At 49.2% G+C, this 18,038-nt stretch overlaps 1 protein-coding gene across 5 annotated transcripts in view; it reads right to left on the bottom strand.

The window, feature by feature from the left end:
- SLAIN2 (SLAIN family member 2) overlaps positions 1–11,908 on the bottom strand; it is a 60,378-nt gene extending 48,470 nt beyond the window's left edge. For 2 of the 5 annotated variants that reach the window (XM_090035887.1, XM_090035892.1), the window contains exon 1: positions 7,357–11,907. In XM_090035887.1, the coding sequence (XP_089892013.1) occupies positions 7,357–7,736 (380 nt within the window). In that variant the 5' untranslated portion in view covers positions 7,737–11,907. Of the gene's footprint in view, positions 1–7,356 lie in introns of all 5 variants that reach the window. The other 3 variants (XM_090035888.1, XM_090035890.1, XM_090035889.1) reach the window with 3 other exon arrangements.
- Between the last annotated feature and the right edge of the window lie 6,130 nt (positions 11,909–18,038).

The following is an 18,038-nucleotide window of genomic DNA, read 5'->3' as shown; positions in this document are numbered from 1 at the left end:
CAAGGCCTGCACCAATGTCCTGGGGCCAGCGCTGGCAGGGCCCACAGCAGGGCAGTAGGAGCAGAGGGCGTGGGCTGGCAGGGGTTGTGGAGCCAGGCTGGGCTGCACCAGCATGGAGAGTGGGAGAGCTGAACCAGCTCCATAAAGCCCCTGCCAGCCTGGACCCTGTGCTCCTGCCACCCGCTCTGGGCCCTGCTGGCACTGGCCCCAGAACACATGCCCGCTCACTCCCAATGCCCCCACCCCAGCTCTGCAGTACAGGGGGGAACAGGCCTGCATCTACAACCCCGCACACCCTGCGCTGCCTGTCTGAACTGAGCATTGGTGGTGGGGATGGTGCTCAGTACAGGGGGAAAAGCTGTGTGTCCCCACACCCACCATGGCCACTGTTTCGTGCTGCATCCACTTGCAACCAGCGCAGGGCTGTCCTGCCTCTGTGCCGCCCTGTAGCTGCTCCATATGGCCACTGCTGCCATGCTGGGCAGCAGAGGTGGCAAAGCAACTGCACTGCAGCCTAGCATGATGTGAGCTCCAGGCGGGCAGGGGCAGTAAACAATGCCCAGCAGCAGTGAGGGGTCACTTTCCTCCGCACCGAGCACCAGTTTCTGCCCAGCTGCTGCTGCTGTGGCTCAGCCTCAATAGGCGAACCTGGAGCTGGCGCAGGGCCCAGGCTAGCAGCAGCAGGGGGAAACAAACTGGTGGTCAGTGTGGTGTAAAAGCTGATGCTCCCCCTCCCCACGGCCTGTGCTTCATGCTGCAGCTACTTGGAGCTGGTGCAGGGCTACCTGTGTCTGCTCTCTGGTGATGCGACAGAGAAGCAGGACAGCCCCGCACAAGCTGTGAGCAGCTGCAGCAGGAAGCACCAACTATGAGGGAGACTAGGGGAGGGGAAATGGACTGCTTTTCCCTCCATGCTGAGCACCACCCCCACCCCCACTGCTCAGTCCAGACAGGCAGCGCGGGATCAGGGCTTTGCGCGCATCCCTGCCTGTACTGCAGGGCTGGGGCAGGGGCACTGGAAGTAAGTAGGAATGCAGGAGCCAGTGGCAGAAGGGCTGGAGTGTGGGGCAGGTGCCAGTGTCCCGGGACCAGCGCCAGCAGGGCCCAGAACGGGTGGCAGAACTCTATGAAGCCAGGTCAGTACTCCCCTCTCCCTGCTGGAGTCCAGCCTTAGTTCCACAGACCCCTGCCAGCCCACACCCTGCACTCCTACCGCCCTGTTCTGGGCCCCACTGGTGCTGGCCCAAGGACACCAGTACAGGCCATGCGCTCCTGCACACCGCTTGCTTTGACTTCCCACCCCCTGCTGCTTTCCCACCTGCCTGCTGGCTGCTCTGTACCACATGGCTCCCGGCTGCATCGCCAGATCGTAGGGCTCATCAGGAACTGGCCAGGCCCTAAGGACTGGGGCAAATGCCTGCAGCCCTTCCCTGCCCCCAACTCTTAGCTGAATTTCCTGCGCTGGTGCAGCCACAAACAGCCCCACAGTCCCTAGGCAGGGGCTTCTGGCTGGTGGGGCAGGGCCAGGTGGGCCCTGCTGTTGCAGGAGTCTGCTGTAGCTTCCCCTGGGTCCTACTGTTCCTGGCTCTTGTCATCTTTGACAGGAGCCAAAGGCAGATACATATGAATTTTCTAAGTTTTTTAGAGGCCCCCATGAGCTGGACAGAATGGCCTAATGGCAACCATATTTTGGCCACCCCTGTGCTAAATACTAGGGGTACACTGATAAAGATTTTCTTGGTTGATCTCAACAGCTGACCAGTAACCAACCATATCGGCTGATACCAATCCAATGACAAATATTTCTTAATAGTGCAACACATTTTAAACTACTGACATTAAAAAAAAAAAGTTGTGTTTAAATGTGCTCCAGCAGCCTCCTGTGTCACATGTACCAGCGTCCCTGTGCTTAAAAATGGTGGTATGGGTGCTTGAACTAAAGCTTGTCGAACGAGCTTTAGTTCAAGCGCTGCCACCACCATTTTAAGTGTGGGGATGATGATACAGGAGATGTTGCAGCACTTTAATTAGAACAGCTCTGAGAGACACTCTAATTAAAGCACCGTCCCCCTCCCCCACACTCAGAGCACATGTGAAAGTGCCAAGGGGCAGCTGTCTGAGCCTGCCCAGAAGGGCTGAGGGGGAAGGTAGGAGGAGTCTTTCTGGCTGCTCAGGTCTGAGGAGTCTCTGGGCTAGGCTCCCTGCTCTCCTCTTTCTGCCCAGGGCAGGGCTATGGGACTATTCCAGGCCTGCAGAAACCAGGCAACTCTTCCCCCACAGCTGGCCCCAGGTCCTGGGAGCAAGGGGAAAAGGGTCCTTTCCCCTCCTGCTGCTGCTGCCAGGGGCAAGGGAAACTTATGTCCTGCAGGGGAGCCTGAATGAACCTGGGCCCAGGAAGGGCAGGACCTGGCTGAGCTGATGGTAGGGCAACAAGCCTACTGTGGGCTCAGGGCTCTCTGCCCCACTGCCTTTACCCCAGGAACCCTGTGCCAGCTGCACATCCCTGCCCACTCAGCAGCAGGAGGTCCTCACCACCTTCACTACTGCTGGGTGGGCAGGGGGCACGCATCTGGTGCAGAGCTCCAGAGGGAAAGGCAGCAGAATGGAGAGCTCTGAACACAGAGAGCAGCCTGCATCCAGACTACACACAAATATGGGGGGGGGCACATGCCACCCCATGCCTCCTCTGGGGGATGTGCACAGCAGCAGAAAGCCATCCCCCATCCCCCACTCCCTGGACGAGCTGCCTGTGGCTCTGTCCTGCTCCCTACCCTGAATCCCATGCACCACCTTGGCTGGACAACACCCCCAGCCCCTGCCCCACTCCCTCCTTTACTGTGAAGGCCTCAATCTGCCTCCCTCCACACCCCTTCCCTCCCCCATGCTCCTTCCCCTCCACAGACTTACTTGTAGGGAGCTGCTCTCCATGCAGCCCAGCTGTATTCCCGGCGATGTGCATGGGTGCAACTGTGCACATGCATGTGAGCCCCCCTGCACCCCTTTCGCAGGACCTCCAAGCAGGACCCCTTGCAGGCTAGAATGCTGCCCATCTACAAGAGGAAACCCAGGCATCCAGGGGCCCCAGCCCTGCAGGGGAGAGGGAACCGCAGTGTCCAGGGCCCTGGCCAGAAGGCATAATTATTGGTAAGCATTATTGGCTACAACAGCCAAAAAAAAGCCGATATCCAATAATGTCATTTCTCTTATCAGTGCTGACCTGATAGGCAACTGATCATAGAATCATAGAAGTAGGGTTGAAAGGGACCTTGCAGATCTTCAAGTCCAACCCTGTGCCTGGGCAGGAGAAAAACTGGGCTCAAATGATTCCAGCCAGGTAGGCATCAAGCCTTTTCTTAAAGACCCCCAGGGTAGGAGCCAGCACCACTTCCCTTGGAAGCTGGTTCCAGATCCTAGCCACCCTAACTGTTCTTATGGATGTCTAATCTAAACCTACTCTCCAACAACTTGTGGCCGTTATTCCTTGTTATGCCAGGGGGCGCTAGTGGAAACAAGGTCTCTCCCAAACCCTTCTGGTCCCCCCTAGTGAGTTTACAGATGGTCACCAGGTGCCCCCTCAGCCTTCTCTCGTGAAGGCTGAACAGGTTCAAGTCCCGTAGTCTCTCATTGTAGGGTCTGCCCTGTTGTCCCTGGATCAGTACACCTCTACAATTTAATTCTCTCTCATAGAAGGAGACTTGGCCTTCATTTTAATAAAAAAAAAAATTACCTCTTAGAAGACTTAAATAATTTCTCTTAAACCAAATGATATTTCATCAGTCCCCTGAAAATTAGAAGCTGGGGGGATGGAGGGGACAGTGTTAGCAATATCTTTTACTAGACGGCACGCCACTTCTGAAACACTGCTGACCCCCAAGTCTTCATTTATTCACTCTTATTTAAGGTTTTGTATGCCAGTAATACATTTTAACATTTATAAGGTCTCTCACTATATGTAATTAAACTACTGTTGTATGTGAAGTAAATAAGGTTTTAAAAATGTTTTAAAAGCTTCATTTAACATTAAATTAAAATGGATAAGCAGTGGAAAGGGAGACTAACAGGGCTTAGCCCCCCCAACACAGAGCAGTGGTAGGGCCACAAAGCAGCCCAGCCACAAGCTTCCGGTGGCTGTAGCAGGGGTGGGGAGAGGCATGCAGGCAGCAGTGAGGAAGGGAGTGGGGCTAGGGCTGGGGGGAGGTGCAGGCACTCGGGGCAAGGCATGGGACTGAGCCCCAAGCAGGTCATCAGGGGGTGTGGCTCCTGCTGCTACATTCAACCCAGGGGACACATGCTGCTGGATCTATGCAGGGCAGGGTGGGCTGGGGCCAGGCTCTTCCTGGAGGAGGGGCAGGGGTGATGGGGGAGAAGGCAGACTATGTTCAGGGTGGGTGGTGGCAGCATTGAGAGGGGAGGGCTGTAGCCAACCTCAAGATTTGCTGTAGCCCACCCAACCCCCCTCCAAGTACCACCACCCAAGTCCCTGGAGCACAGCATGTGCCTCCCCACACCGGGAAGAGCCCAGCACTGCCCCAGCCTCAGCCTACCTTGTCCCACACAGATCCAGAACACACACTCCCTGTGCCTCCTGGAACGTGTGCCACTGTGGAAGCCACTGCCCCTGCCCACACTCCCTGGATGAGCTGCGGCTCTATCCCGTGCCCTGCTCCACCCACCACTGCTGTGCAGGGCCTGGTGGGGTGGGTGCAGGGCTCCATCCCCTCCAGCCCAGTGCCACAGCAAAGGCTTGCCCCACCCCAGTTTGGGGTCCCTGCAGGCAGTGTTGGGTCAGGGAGGCAGCTGGTGTTGGTGCAGCGCCCACCAGGGCCAGGGCAGCACTGGGCAATGCCTCCCGCCCCTTTCCCTGCAGACTTTCCTGCCTGAGAAGGGAAGGGGCATGGGCACATGCTCAGCCCACCACAACACATTTTCTTCCTCTGCCTATGAGTGCCAATCAAAATAATCTTGCATGCCACCTTTGGCACGCATGCCATAGGTTGCCAACCCCATACTAGTACCCAAAACTTTTTCATTGGTCAAAATGCCTTCTCAGGCCTGGGAAAGAAGCAGCGACAGCCTAAGCTAAAACCCAGATAAAACAATTCCTATTGCTTATTTAGCTTAGGTTGTCTCTATTTCTTTCCCAGACCTGAGAAAGGGTACTTTGTGCCTGAAAACTCATCCATCTCTCACAACCATAGTGATCTAATAAAAATCAGTAAACCTTGTTTCTTGTTTATTTCCTGGACCATCACAACTATAACAACACTGCATCCTGAAAATGAGACAAGAGAATTCAGGTACAGTCAAGTCCCTATCAGCAGTTCAGCAACTTGATAGCATAAGTTTGTCCACAAAGAACCTTACTAACTTAACACATTTTCCAGCTAACTGATGCATGCAAGACAGCACACTCCTGTGTTTAAGACTACAGGCCCATATCATTACTGGCACTGACAGAAGGAAAACTCACATTATAGGCTATTGACTTTTTTTGGCTGAGGCTATTGACTTTTTTTGGCTGATGTGGCCAATAATGTTGCTGATAAATGCCACGTGCATATGTGCAGCTGCAGCACGCACATAGCAAGGAATGCAGCCCAGCAGCCTGGAGAGCAACATCCAGCCAGTAACTCTACAGGAAAGAAGGGGCATGGGGGAGAGGGAAGATCGAGGACCCCACAATGAGGTAGGAAGATGGGCTGGGGCAGGGCATGGGAGAGAGCCATGGGCTGCTTGCCAGGATGGCAGATCCCACCACTGTGCACGCTCACAAGGGAGGCATGGGGGGCATGTGCTCTCCAGATCTATGCATGAGGTGGAGGTGGGCTGCCCACTGCAGGCTAGGGGCTGTGCCAGTCTCTTCTCAGCGAGGGGCAGTGAGGCGGGAGGGGGAGCGGGGACAGGACGGGACACTGGGCTGGGGTTATGCTTGGGGTAGGTGGTGGCACTAGGAAGGGGGCCTACAGCCACACCAAAATTTGCTGTAGCCCCACCCCCATAACCTCCCTTCCAAGTGCAGCTGCCTTCCAGCCAGGCGGGGCAGCAGCATCCCAGCCCCCAGTGGCAGCCCTCCCTTGCCAGCACACAAATCTGAGGGACATGCCCCCACACCTTCCCTGGGGTGCGCACAGCAGTGGGAGCTGCTCCCCACCCCATCCCATATGTGCAGCACCTGCCCCGGCTGCAGCCCCTCCCTCACCACAAGGGCCTCAATCTGCCCCACCCCCCCGCACCTTCCCCTGAACAAACTTACCAGCCAGACGCTGCTCTCCAAGCTGCCAGGCCAGATATTGGCAATTGGATCAGTATCAGCCAATATGGCTGGCTAATGATCAGCCATTAATATCAGTCCACAGTCTTTCTTGGCACACCCCTAGTCACTGGGTCTAACTACAGAATGCAGCTGTTAGTAGCTTAACTTGCAAGCTGACAGTTGCTCAAGGGTGCTCTGAGGCCACCCTAATCATGTTATTTTGGTTGCAATTTTGTCCTGTACCCACATCTATACTGGTGGTACTGCTCTGTGCCCTTGGTACCAATCATGCTGTTGCAATGTTGCTCCCTTGAACATCGGGACACTGGAAGGCCTGGTAGCACACTACTGTGGCCTGCACTGATACAGTCTCAAAATTAAGACCAGAGAGAACCACTGAGAAGGGTTCCTTTGAAACACAAGGGTGTGCTCTGATCACCACAGAGCAGTGCAGCAATTACCTTAAGGAAGTTGGTCAGCCTGGATAATTACTGGCTAATCAAGATGTGCAAGACAAACACAATAACACAATGCATCATGACAGGAAGAGACATAAAATTAAAACAGCAGCTGTCAACTTTTTGGGTCTGGGCTCCGCTCTGCCCCAGATAAACCTGCCCCCAGAGACCTCCAGCTTACCTTTCATTTGTTTTTGACTGCCTAAGCTGGCAGAACAGCTCTGCTGTTGCAGACAACTCAGCTCACAAATGGGTAGAATTGTTCTACCACAAGAGACTCCTATGGGAAACCTCTGGGTTTATCAGGCTGCACACCTAACACTGCTAAGACCACAGGGGCCCTGCAACACCCATGACAGCATCTCCAGGCTCACAAGGTGATGCATCGCAGGGGCTAGGAATTAACCGCATTAAAGCCTGAAGCCCCAGGATCTGGGCCTTTGTTATCGCTCCACCCTGCTGCCATAACCAGCTGCTGCTGCGGCCAGGGGGAGCTCAGCTCAGCCCGCCCGAGCCCACCTGCCAGAGGGCCCAGAGACCAAGAAGGATCACCCGCCAGGGTCTGTCCTACGCCGGCCGGCCGGGGGTCTCTCTCCTTCCTGACTCCCGGGCAGCAAGGTGTCCCAGCCCAGCCCCGTTGCTCACCAGCCCGTCTCGTCCTCCTCGCCGCCCACCAGGCGCTCCAGCTCGTCCGGCCGCAGCAGCTCCACCTCGTCCAGGAAGCCGCTGCCGCCACCCTCCCCAGCTGCGCTGCTCCTGCCGTCGCGGGGCTCGTCCGCGGGCGGCCGCCGTGGCCCGGCGCCGGGGCTGGGGCTGAGGCAGCGGCCATCCGGCGCGGGGTCCAGGCCCGAGCCCGGAGTGGGGGCCGCGGTGCCCGGGCAGGGGCCGGCGAGGGGCCGCTTGGGGCCAGCGGGCGCGGCGTGGCGGCTGCGCAGCTGCTCGTTCTGCTTCTCCAGCTTCTTCACCAGCTCCTGCAGCTTCCGCACCTCCGCGTCCGCGCTCACGTCCGCGGTTGCCTCCTCCATGGCCGGGGCCGGCCCCGCCGCCGCAGGAAGAATGCGGCCGGTTGCCGCTGCGGTGGGAACGGCCGGACCCTCTACATGGCCGCGCCGGTAGGCGCTGGCGCTGGCACCGGCACCGTGACCGCCCCGGGCTGGGCCCGGCCCAGGAGCCGCCGCCTCGTCAGCTGCGCCGCCGGCCCGCGCGGGGCGGGGCGCGCGCACATCCGGCCGGCGCCGCCATCTTGCGCCGCCTCCGCTAGCCCGCGGCCCAGGCGCGCGGGGGCGGGGCCGCGGCCCAGGACGAGGCTGGTCGACCCGGAAGGGCCGCGGGGACAATGGGCCGGCGCTGACCTCATAGGGGCGGGCGATAGGCGGAGCCGTAGGGTTCCTCTTGGTTCAAGGGGCGGGGCCCTGTGCGAGCAGCTCCCACCGCTGGCCCGCCTTCCCCGTGGGCACTTCAGCGGAGGTGCGCCTGCGATTTAGAGCCGGATTAAGACAGGCAAATGAGGCACGTGCCTAGAGCCCTAAATGTTTCTTCAGTTGTGCTAATGTTACATATTAAAATAATTGAGGGGAAAAAAGGTAATATAAAATGTCATCTTCAGCTGAGTTCATTTGGCTAAGGCCCACTGCACACATATGATGCATAAAGGGGTTCGTTTCTCTGGAGGCCACAAAAATCACAGACACACACTCATTAGATGGCACAAAAGGTGTATTTGCAAATAGGGTCAGAGCAGAGTCAAGAACTCAGACTACTCTGAACCCACAAAGGAATTTTGCAGGGAATATTTATCTTCTTCCTCCCGGGCACGTGTGCAGAAACAGGAACTCTTACAGCTGACTTCCGTTTCATACAAGCGTACATGTGGTTACATCACTACATACATCGCATGTATAGTATAATTAACTACTTAAGTATGCAGGGCGGAGAGGTAAATATGCATCAGCTAATTAAGCATGCTCAGAAACTACAATAGGTCACCAAGAGTTCGAACCCCCCACCTTTTCAAGGATACAGTCAGTTGAATTCCAGCTTCTGTAATCTGTATGAGAAAGGCTAGGGAGAAGCTGGGGGAGAGTCTGCGATTTAGCATAAGAAAAGCTGTGGGAAGGCTGGGAAAGGAAAAAAGTCCTTGGCAGTGTTTCTTTCTTACTGGGTGCAAGATGCAAGCTGTGCATTTCTAACAATACTCCATTTCTAACAATATTCCATTTCTAACACATATACAGGTGTGCAAAGGTGCACACCCACATGACTCCCCTTATATCCGAAGAAGGATGTTTGTGCCTGAAACCTTGCAAAGAACAACTTTTCCAGCTATTTAGTAGATATAATAAGAAATATCACACCTACCCAAAGAGCCTTGTCTGCATTCACGCTTGCACACACTTGCACTACTCTTGCCCTGCTAGGGGGACGATGGGTGGAAGCCTAAATTTGGACCGGAAATTAGCTGCAACCATGGCCAGTTTGTCAGTGGCAGGGCAAGCAGGACTGGTCTTCCCAGGTCCTGTGGAAGAAGCCGGCACTCTTCCTTCCTCCCTTCCTGCACAGGTCAAAACATTTCTCTCAGAAACTGAATGGGATCGCCTCTTTTGAAAGCCAGTGCAGACAGAAGTGACATTTTCACCTGATCTGGCCATGGAAAGTTAATAGCTGCAACCAAACACAAGTGCATGGCTGCAGATGGCTTAAAAACTGGCCATCATGTGAAAATCTGACCCCTCTTGCATGAGGTATCAAATAAAGACATTTTAAAATGTAACGTCTTCTGGAATTTGAGTCTGCAAGCTCCCTGCCTGTTTTCAGAATGGGAGGGGTGAAAGGGAGGAAAAGGAGTTCAGCCTGGGAGGGTTTCAGCCCCTGCAGGGGGCAGGTATATTGGAGTCCCACCCAAGGTGGGGGCTTCCAATTCACTCCTCCCACCCTTTAGCACCAGCTCAGATGCCCCAAGAACAAGCTCCCTCCGCTGCCTTTCTCCCCTCCTGTTCTGAAAACATCCAGCACTGGCAGAGAGCAGTGGCCATTGCTAAGGGAACCTGGCTGCAGGCTCCCAGCCCACAGCTAGATTTCCTTCCCCCTTGAAACCAGCCATGAATTTCTGTTTGGTCTCGGGTAAGTTGTAACTCAGAACAGTTTGCAGAAATCATTCTGAGTTACAGCTGGGAGCTGCACTTCTGTCTACAACAGTCTCACCTGAAAGGCTCAGAGCTATGGCAAGTCCACCAGCTCTTCCTTAATCTTGCGGGAGCAGGGTTTGAATTACAGGAGAGTTCAGAGGGGCTGATCCCCCCCTCTCCGCCCATAAGAGACGAGAACTCTCCCATCGGCCTGTCAGCCCCCAGCCCGCTCCTTGCCTTTCTAAGTGGCCCAGGTTGCAGCTCCTTCTGGTGGCCCAGGTGGCAGCCATCACTGCTGTCCCCAGCCCCACGGCACTGGCAGGTAGCCATGTGCATATCCCCGACCCTGGCCAATTTTTTTTTGCAGAGCCCTGCCAAGAATCAAAGTATAATTCAAACTCTGTGGGATCCCACTAGAAACAGCCCTGCAAACTAATACCTCACTATTAGCTACATTTTGCAGTAACAGTAAGCCAGTTTTTAATCGAATCCATACCTTGTTAATCTGACAGAATGCAAGCTTTTTAATCAGATTGTTGTGTGGTACTCAATCAAATAGCTTGCAGAAATCCAAGAATGTTCTATCAACTAAACATGTAATCTTCTTAAAAAAAAGGTCTAACAAGATTTATCTTCCATTAAAATACTCTGGCTGGCATTAATTATACTATTAATCTATCATTGTTTGCGAAGCCAAAATTATTCCAGTATGTCAACCACATTATCCTTAGGCTAACCACTGTTTATTTCCCTAGGACACCCCTTTTATCCTTTTAAAATACTGAAATAGCAATGGACTTGTGCCCAAATTAGGGTTCTTTAGAAAGTTTTAAAAAGCTTTGTTATTATACTGAATTCTACTTGAATTTGAAACCCAGTTGATTCCCCTCCCCCCTTTTTTATTATGGGATTTTTATTTATTTATTTTGCTTTTACCACTGCTTCCGTCTCTCCTTTTAGCTCAAAGAACCATTTTGCCCAACATTAATGTTTTGTGCCTGTGCTGTCGTGGCATTTCGGACATCCAGTACAAGATCCTCAACCAACTTCCAGTTTTTATTTGGAGCTTCATTAATATGTTCCTAGTCCTGTTTTAAAGCATTATGCAATTGCTAGCAAACTGGCCATTTAAAAGTTTGAAAAATAGAAATTTCTGCTCAGTGTCATATTTTTTGCACAAGGTAAATCATGGTGATACCGGCAATATAGGTCAGCCCTAACTTTTAGATCAATGTTTAATTATTTGCCAGTTTTAGGTCCAGTACTAGATTTACACCTTGTTCTGTGTATGACTCTACATTAAGAAACCACCACTTACTATTTTAGAAACTCTAAAGAAGTTTTAACAGATGCAGAAGATACTTAGTAGGTATCCTTCAAGTTGAAGTCACCCATGCTAGCATTTTTCTCCCCAAAACAGTTCACCCCATTCTATAGTGAGATTAGATTTAACATGAAACCCCACATTTGATGTGGTTAGAGGGTACATTAATGTAAAAGCATCCAAGATCCTGTAATTCCAGCTCATCACTTAGTACCAAGTAATGAAGTTGGAACTAAAGTGTTAGCCCCTCACCCTTTCACACCTGTTATATCTGTCTCTCATCATTCCTGTTATAAGGCCCCTTCCACCAAGTTTCAATACCAGCCACATAAGTCTGATTTCATATAGGAGCATCTCCAACTTGTTTCTTACTAGAATTCCAGCATTTACACCTAACCAAGATAAAAATAGGTCCCTTACAGACTTTTTTTATACTTGGATAGAAATGTTGCTTCACATACTTGGGTGGGTATTTATATCCTCACTACCCAGTTACCATTCTCCACATAAGTAGTAAGTTTAATGCTCTCCTGATTAGTTACACAGCATAGTAATGCTCTTTCTATAGAGACAGAGGCCATCTGAATCATACAGACCCTCCTGGACTTTCCAGTGTTCCACAAAGCCCTATTCCATTTACTTAATAGATTACCTGTAGTATGAATTTTTGCATATTAACTATTATGCTTATATGATAATAGTATTGAATTGATAAACCTCTATGATTGTCTTTTTTTAACAAATAAAACTCCATTTTGTGCTTGTTCTCTGCTTCACATGAGTAAATGAACTTCATATGCCCAGTGTACGTGAGAGTCTGTGTGAGAGGGTGAATGGTGAAAAAATGGTAACTATTTTCATGAAAACAGAAGAAAATTTAACTGATTGTGTAAGCAACAAGGTGCCAATGTATAAGTTACCAGACAGCAAACTAATTAAGCTAATTAATGAATGGCTGAAGAACTCGTCTGTGATCAGGTGCAAAGAAGATAATGAGAAGAAGGAATTTTGCATATCCTGCTATTTGAGCTACACAATGCTTCAAAGCAAAGATATCAACTACACAATGCTTCAAGACTGAAATACCAACTTGGAGATACCAACTTTACTGGAATGACCTCAAATTGAGATAACCAGAAGAAACAACCTCTAATTAAAAACTGAGCATGGAAAACCCCTGAATGCTGAACAAAGACTTGAAATCCCAATAGAAGTAAGATGCAGACAAGTCAAGATGCGGAATCCAGTCTCTGCAACCTCATGGAGCACAGGCACGTCTGTTTACCCCTGCTCCTATCACCCTTAATAAGCCTGGACTGGCCATCCAGTGCTACCATTGAGTAACTTCTGCTGGTAACTACCTTACTACAGTGGTTTTGTCTGTATATTCATCTATGTCTGTTTGTATGTATGTTTGTGTATGTCTGCTTGTATGACTGGTGTGTCCAAGCTTATGTATCTGCTTCATGTAATCTATAAATGCAGCATTTTGCCTTATCCCCCTTTATAAGGTCTTGCTCTTGATTTGAACAATTGGAATTTAAAGTAACATACCCTCCTTTAAAATCATCATAATCTCTCATGACAGGATCAGAAATGACTTCTATGAATATAATTTGGATATTTCTCCCCTTCCATTCCCTTCACCAATCCCTGAAGCCTTCCAGGTTCCATGGCATGGCACCCTGATGCAGTGCTGGTCTTCACTGCCAAACAGTCTCTCCTGACAGTCTATTTTAGTTACTCTTCCAATGACATTCTTAGTTCATGCTACAGGAGGGGGCAGACTGTCTTGCTGGCTGCCTGTCTGTTGGTGAACATCCTCACTACTCTTCTGAAACAGGAAACTCTACTAAAAATTATTTGTTTTATATCGTTGATACACTCTTGGCCTGGTCTGAGGTCCATCTAGTTTGGGCTAAGCAAGTGTTCTTAATTCTTGCCTCTGCAGTCTGTAAAGCCTTTCCTCTAACTCAGTGGTGTTCAGCCTATCTGGTCCTGCAGGCCAGATAAGTGACACAGGGCCAGTCTGCAAGCCAAATCCTGCATACGATGGCAATTTGCAGGCTGAGTACAGTATGCAGTTGGTTTGCAGGGTTGGCCTGTGGATGTGATACTATGCACCAGACCCTGCTGTGCACCAGGCCAACCCTGCACATGGTCCAACTCCTTGTGCCAGATCCAGCCGTGCACTGGCCCAAACCCAGATATGGACTAACCTTTGCATTGGATGCAGCCTCAGAATGACTCTGCATGCTGGCTTGACCATAAGCCAGGGCAATCTAGCATGCAGGGCTGCATCATCCTGACTAGCACCATGAATGAAAGGGACCTGGGGGTAATAATAGACCACAGTATGAACATGAGTTGGCAGTGCGATGCTGTAGCCAGCAGGGCAAATAATACTCTGCCATGCATCAATTGATGCATCTCTAGCAATACCAAGGTGATTCTTCTGCTCTACTCAGCACTGGTGGGACCGCAGCTGGAGTACTGCATCCAGTTCTGGGCACCACACTTTAACAAGGATGTGGACAAGCTTGAGAGAGTCTGAAGAAGAGCCTTGCATATGATCAGAGTCTTACATTGTAAGCCATACGAGGAAAGGCTGAGGGATCTGGGACTCTTCAGCCTGAAGAAAAGAAGGCTGAGAGGGGACCTGGTTGCAGCTTATCACTACACTAGGGGAGTACATCAAGGGCTCGATAAGCAACTGTTCACCAGGGCACCCAAGGGGAAAACTAGGGGTAATGGCCACGAAGTTCTGGAAGACCAATTTAGGCTCAACATTAGGAAACATTTCTTCACAGGCAGGGTGTCCAGACTCTGGAATAAGCTCCCTCCAGAGGTGGTGCAATCACCTATCCTGGAAATCTTCAAGAGGAGACTAGACAGTCACCTTGCTGGGGTCACCTGATCCCAAGATATCTTTCCTGCTTGGTGCAGGAGGCTGGACCAGATGATCTTCCAAGGTCCCTTCCAGCCTTACAATCTATTGATCCTGCCCACAGGGCTCCCCCCAGGTCTGGAAATTTAGCAGCAAGGGAATGGCAATTGATGCTGCCATCACTCCCCTCCTGGAAAATTACCTGACACATGGAGAGACCTGCAGACAGGACTGTCCCTGGCAGGGGTGGGAAATAAGAGCAACCACCCTGGGCCCCACACCTTGGGGGGCCCCATAGAGTGGGGTGGAACAGCACGGAGGTGGGTGGACTGATGGCTCCGCATCCCAGCTGCTTGCTACCCACCCTTCCCCTGCCGTGGATGCTGTTGCCAGCAGCGGCAGCTTCTTCAGGTCTGGGGCCCGGATCGGAGTGAGGATGGGGCCCTGCATGAGCTGATTTGCCCCTGGCCCCGTACCCTGCTTGGGTCAGCTCTGCCTGTGGGCTGGAGGTTGAGCACACTGCTCTAGTTGGTTTGTGCAAGTTGTTCTCACAGGATGTTATACTCAGCACCTGATAGTAATGAGATACTTCCAGCTGTGAAGATACCTTCAAGTTGTCCTACTTCTGGTGATGACAATTTTCCTGTTTTCTGTTTTCCATATCCACTTTTGTCATTACACTCCACAGCCCCCTTTCCACCTACCATGGGATCTGCTATGACACTGATCAGATCTGGGAATCCTCCATATTTCTGGTCTTGTCTTTGGTTCCTGTAATAAAGAAGGAATAAAGTATATGCAAGGAAGAAACTTTCAAAAAAACCCAAAGCATATCAGAAAGCACAACAATTTCTGGGCAGACTGGAATTATTACAGAGCAGTGCTTGAATGTTGCTAGCAGTCCATACAGTTTCCATAAATGGTAACATGCACTGTTTCATAACTAGAATCTATAAATCCCTGCTGTGTGGGTTCCACTTCTGATATAGTGGCTTTAACTTTCCTAAAGCTTACTAAAAAACAGATAGTATTGGTTTTCACTTTTTCGCAAATTCTGAATGCTATCCCACCTCTACCCAAATAAACAAATTAAGAATAGTAATAAAATAATGTAAACTTCTATAGCACTTTTTATGAAAAGTTCTCAAAGCATGCAACACAAATTAAAGAAGAATCACTACTGTATAGTATACCTTAGCCTCATGCCAGAATTATTCTGAATAAGATATAATGTACTAAATCTCTTTTTCACATTTAATCCAACTTTCATTCTCATAGCCTTTCTTCTATCATTTAAATTATCCCATGTCTTCTCTTAATAAAATGTGTGGGTGGGAGGGAGGTTCATGTTAGAAAGCTTGAACAAAATTAATTCAGTCATTTCAATTATGTAAATTGGAAACTATGTAAATTGGAAAATATATTTTCCTATGTTTCTAATTAATTCAGAAATAGATATGTGTTGTAACATCTGGCTTATTCTGTATACCTTTTTGAGCAAGGGAAAACAATTAGAGTTTGGTGAGAATCTCTTGAGTAGTTTAAAATGATGGGTGTTGAAAGTCTTCAGTTTTATACACATACACCATATTAGGCATTTTCTTTCTTTCATAAACATTGGAAAGATAGCTTCATTTAAAGTTTTCTAAATAAATAAATTATATATTTCCCTATAAGCATCTCCTTTAGTTAGGGAGATAAAGATAATCTTTTAAGAGTCATTAAGAAAATGTACCACTTAGAAATTAGACCCTACTTACATTAATGGAATTCATGCTGATGTAACCACTCTAAGGGCTGTTCTAACTTCTAACAATGTTATCGTCTGCTTCACAACCTACAATCACTGGAGCACAGAGCAGCCTGTATCCTCTCTAACTTCTCCCTGGAAGACCTCCAACATCAAGCAATGTACCAGGCTATCACAGATGCATATATGTTGGCCCACACCATTTTGATGTCAGGGCAATTTCCTTTAGGACCAAGCAGGACTCAAAATCTGCTTCTTTATGTGCTTTTTTGCTGGAAGACATCATCGCTATACAATATAAACAAAGCACACATCAAATAGATTGAAAAGCTAGGTAACTGACATCTCAAAAAGTAGTTTTCATTTTGGAATCATCATCAAATGAAGGATTTCTAATGGGGTTCCACAAGGATTGGTTCTACATCCAAATAATATTTTCATCTGCAATCTGGAAGTTGATGTGAAATCACTGCTGGTAAAATTGTATTTTACACAAAGAAAGGCAGAGTGGAAAATAATTATGACAACACAGAGTGACCTGGACTGATTGATAAACTGTGTCTGGTCAAACAATTTTTTTTAATACAGCAAAACGCAGTCAGATATATGGGTATAAAGAATCCAGGCCATACCTACAGAGTAGGGATCTATACTGTGGCCAGCAGTCACTGAAAAAAGGCATTAGGAGTCATAGTGGACAAGGCTGAGTTCCCAGGTTGAAGCTATGGCAAAAAAGGCCAATGCAATCATTGGATGTGTAAACAGTGCAGTTAGTAGGAAGGCGATTTTGTCTGTGTAAACCAATGCTGGAATATTGCACATACCTCTGAGGTGTACCTTTTGAAAATGGCATTGAAAAACTGAAGAAAGTACAAAAAAAAGCCACAAAATTTACTATAAGCCTGAAAAAAACGCCTTTCAGAAAGAAATTCAATACGGTCAACCTATTTAACTTATCAAAAAAGAACATTGAGAATAGTGAGAACACTGATTATGCCATGGAAGACAGGGGTCCAGGCAGAGACAGTTGTATCCTGGAAGTGAACGCATGATTGAGAAGGCAGTGTCAATGTCAAGGCTTTGGCTTCTTTGAGAATGGGTGGACGTTCCTGTGAGAAGGGCTGCTATCAAGAGATGGCATCCATCTGATGAGAACAGAAAGCATCTTTGGGCAACATCTGGCCAACTTAGAAAGGAGGGTTTTAAACTAGGTTTCACGGGGGACAGTGATCAAAACCCTCCAGGAACAAAGCCTGCAGTCCAGAGGGGAAAGGACTCAAAGAAGCAACTCAACCCTGGGAAAGGGCCAAAGATTTGCAGGACTATAACAAGTGGCACAAAAAGGAAGCAGGAAGTCAAAATGCAAAATATATCCAATGCATATATACAAATGAGAGAAGTATGGGGAATAAACAAGGTGATTTGGAAGCTGCAGCCTGTGAAAAGAACTATGATTTGATTGTTATCACTGAGACCTGATGGGAGAGCACCAATATGCTGGAATGTGAACATCAAGAGTTATATTCTGTTTTGGAAGGGCAGGGTTGGGAAAAAAGGTGGCAGTGTTTCCTTGTACGTTAAAGAACCCAGATATTTGTTTCCTAATTCAGGTGGAAGAAGATGGCAAAGCAGAAGGCATTTGGGCAAAGATGAAAGGTGAAAGATGCAGCACGAATATAATGGTGGGAGATTTATTATAGGCTATTGGTTATAGGACATTAGTTTCCGTGGTTCTCCTGCTTTACCTGTGGCAGGTTAGGGTGTTAGGTGTCTGTTGTGTCAAGGTGGAGGATAGTCTTATGTAGTATTTAGATTATGGCCTTATGGGATGGTTTGGATAGGGAAGATCCTGCTTCAGGCAGGAGGTTGTATTAGGGGTGCTTTCCAGCCCTACTTCTCTATGACACAAGTTAATGAGCTCTCTGTTCTCATTTGTTCGTGAACTAGGGGAAGAAAAACAGCAAAGCAATTTTATTTCCCTATTTTTTTCTATACAGAATTTCTTCAGTGATGCATTAGGGCTCAATAAAGATTTATATACATTCAGAAACTTGGTCAGTGGAACTGAGGTGTGAGAGAGGAAAAGATCTCCTATACTGAGAATGTGAAATTCACTCAAGGGCCTCTTATGCTGCTGTTTTCTTTTCCATGAAGATCTTGCTCTATTAGGATGATTATTTGGCAGTATTTAAGAGGCATTTTCTTATACAATTAGAGGAGTGTACTGATTATGTGGTTTGT

The sequence above is a fragment of the Crocodylus siamensis genome, chromosome 2, assembly GCF_052110815.1.
Source record: "Crocodylus siamensis isolate JL-2025a chromosome 2, ASM5211081v1, whole genome shotgun sequence".
Lineage (NCBI taxonomy): Eukaryota > Metazoa > Chordata > Crocodylia > Crocodylidae > Crocodylus > Crocodylus siamensis.
The sequence above is the reverse complement of the archived record's forward strand: the minus strand, read 5'-3'. Positions and strand labels throughout refer to the sequence as shown.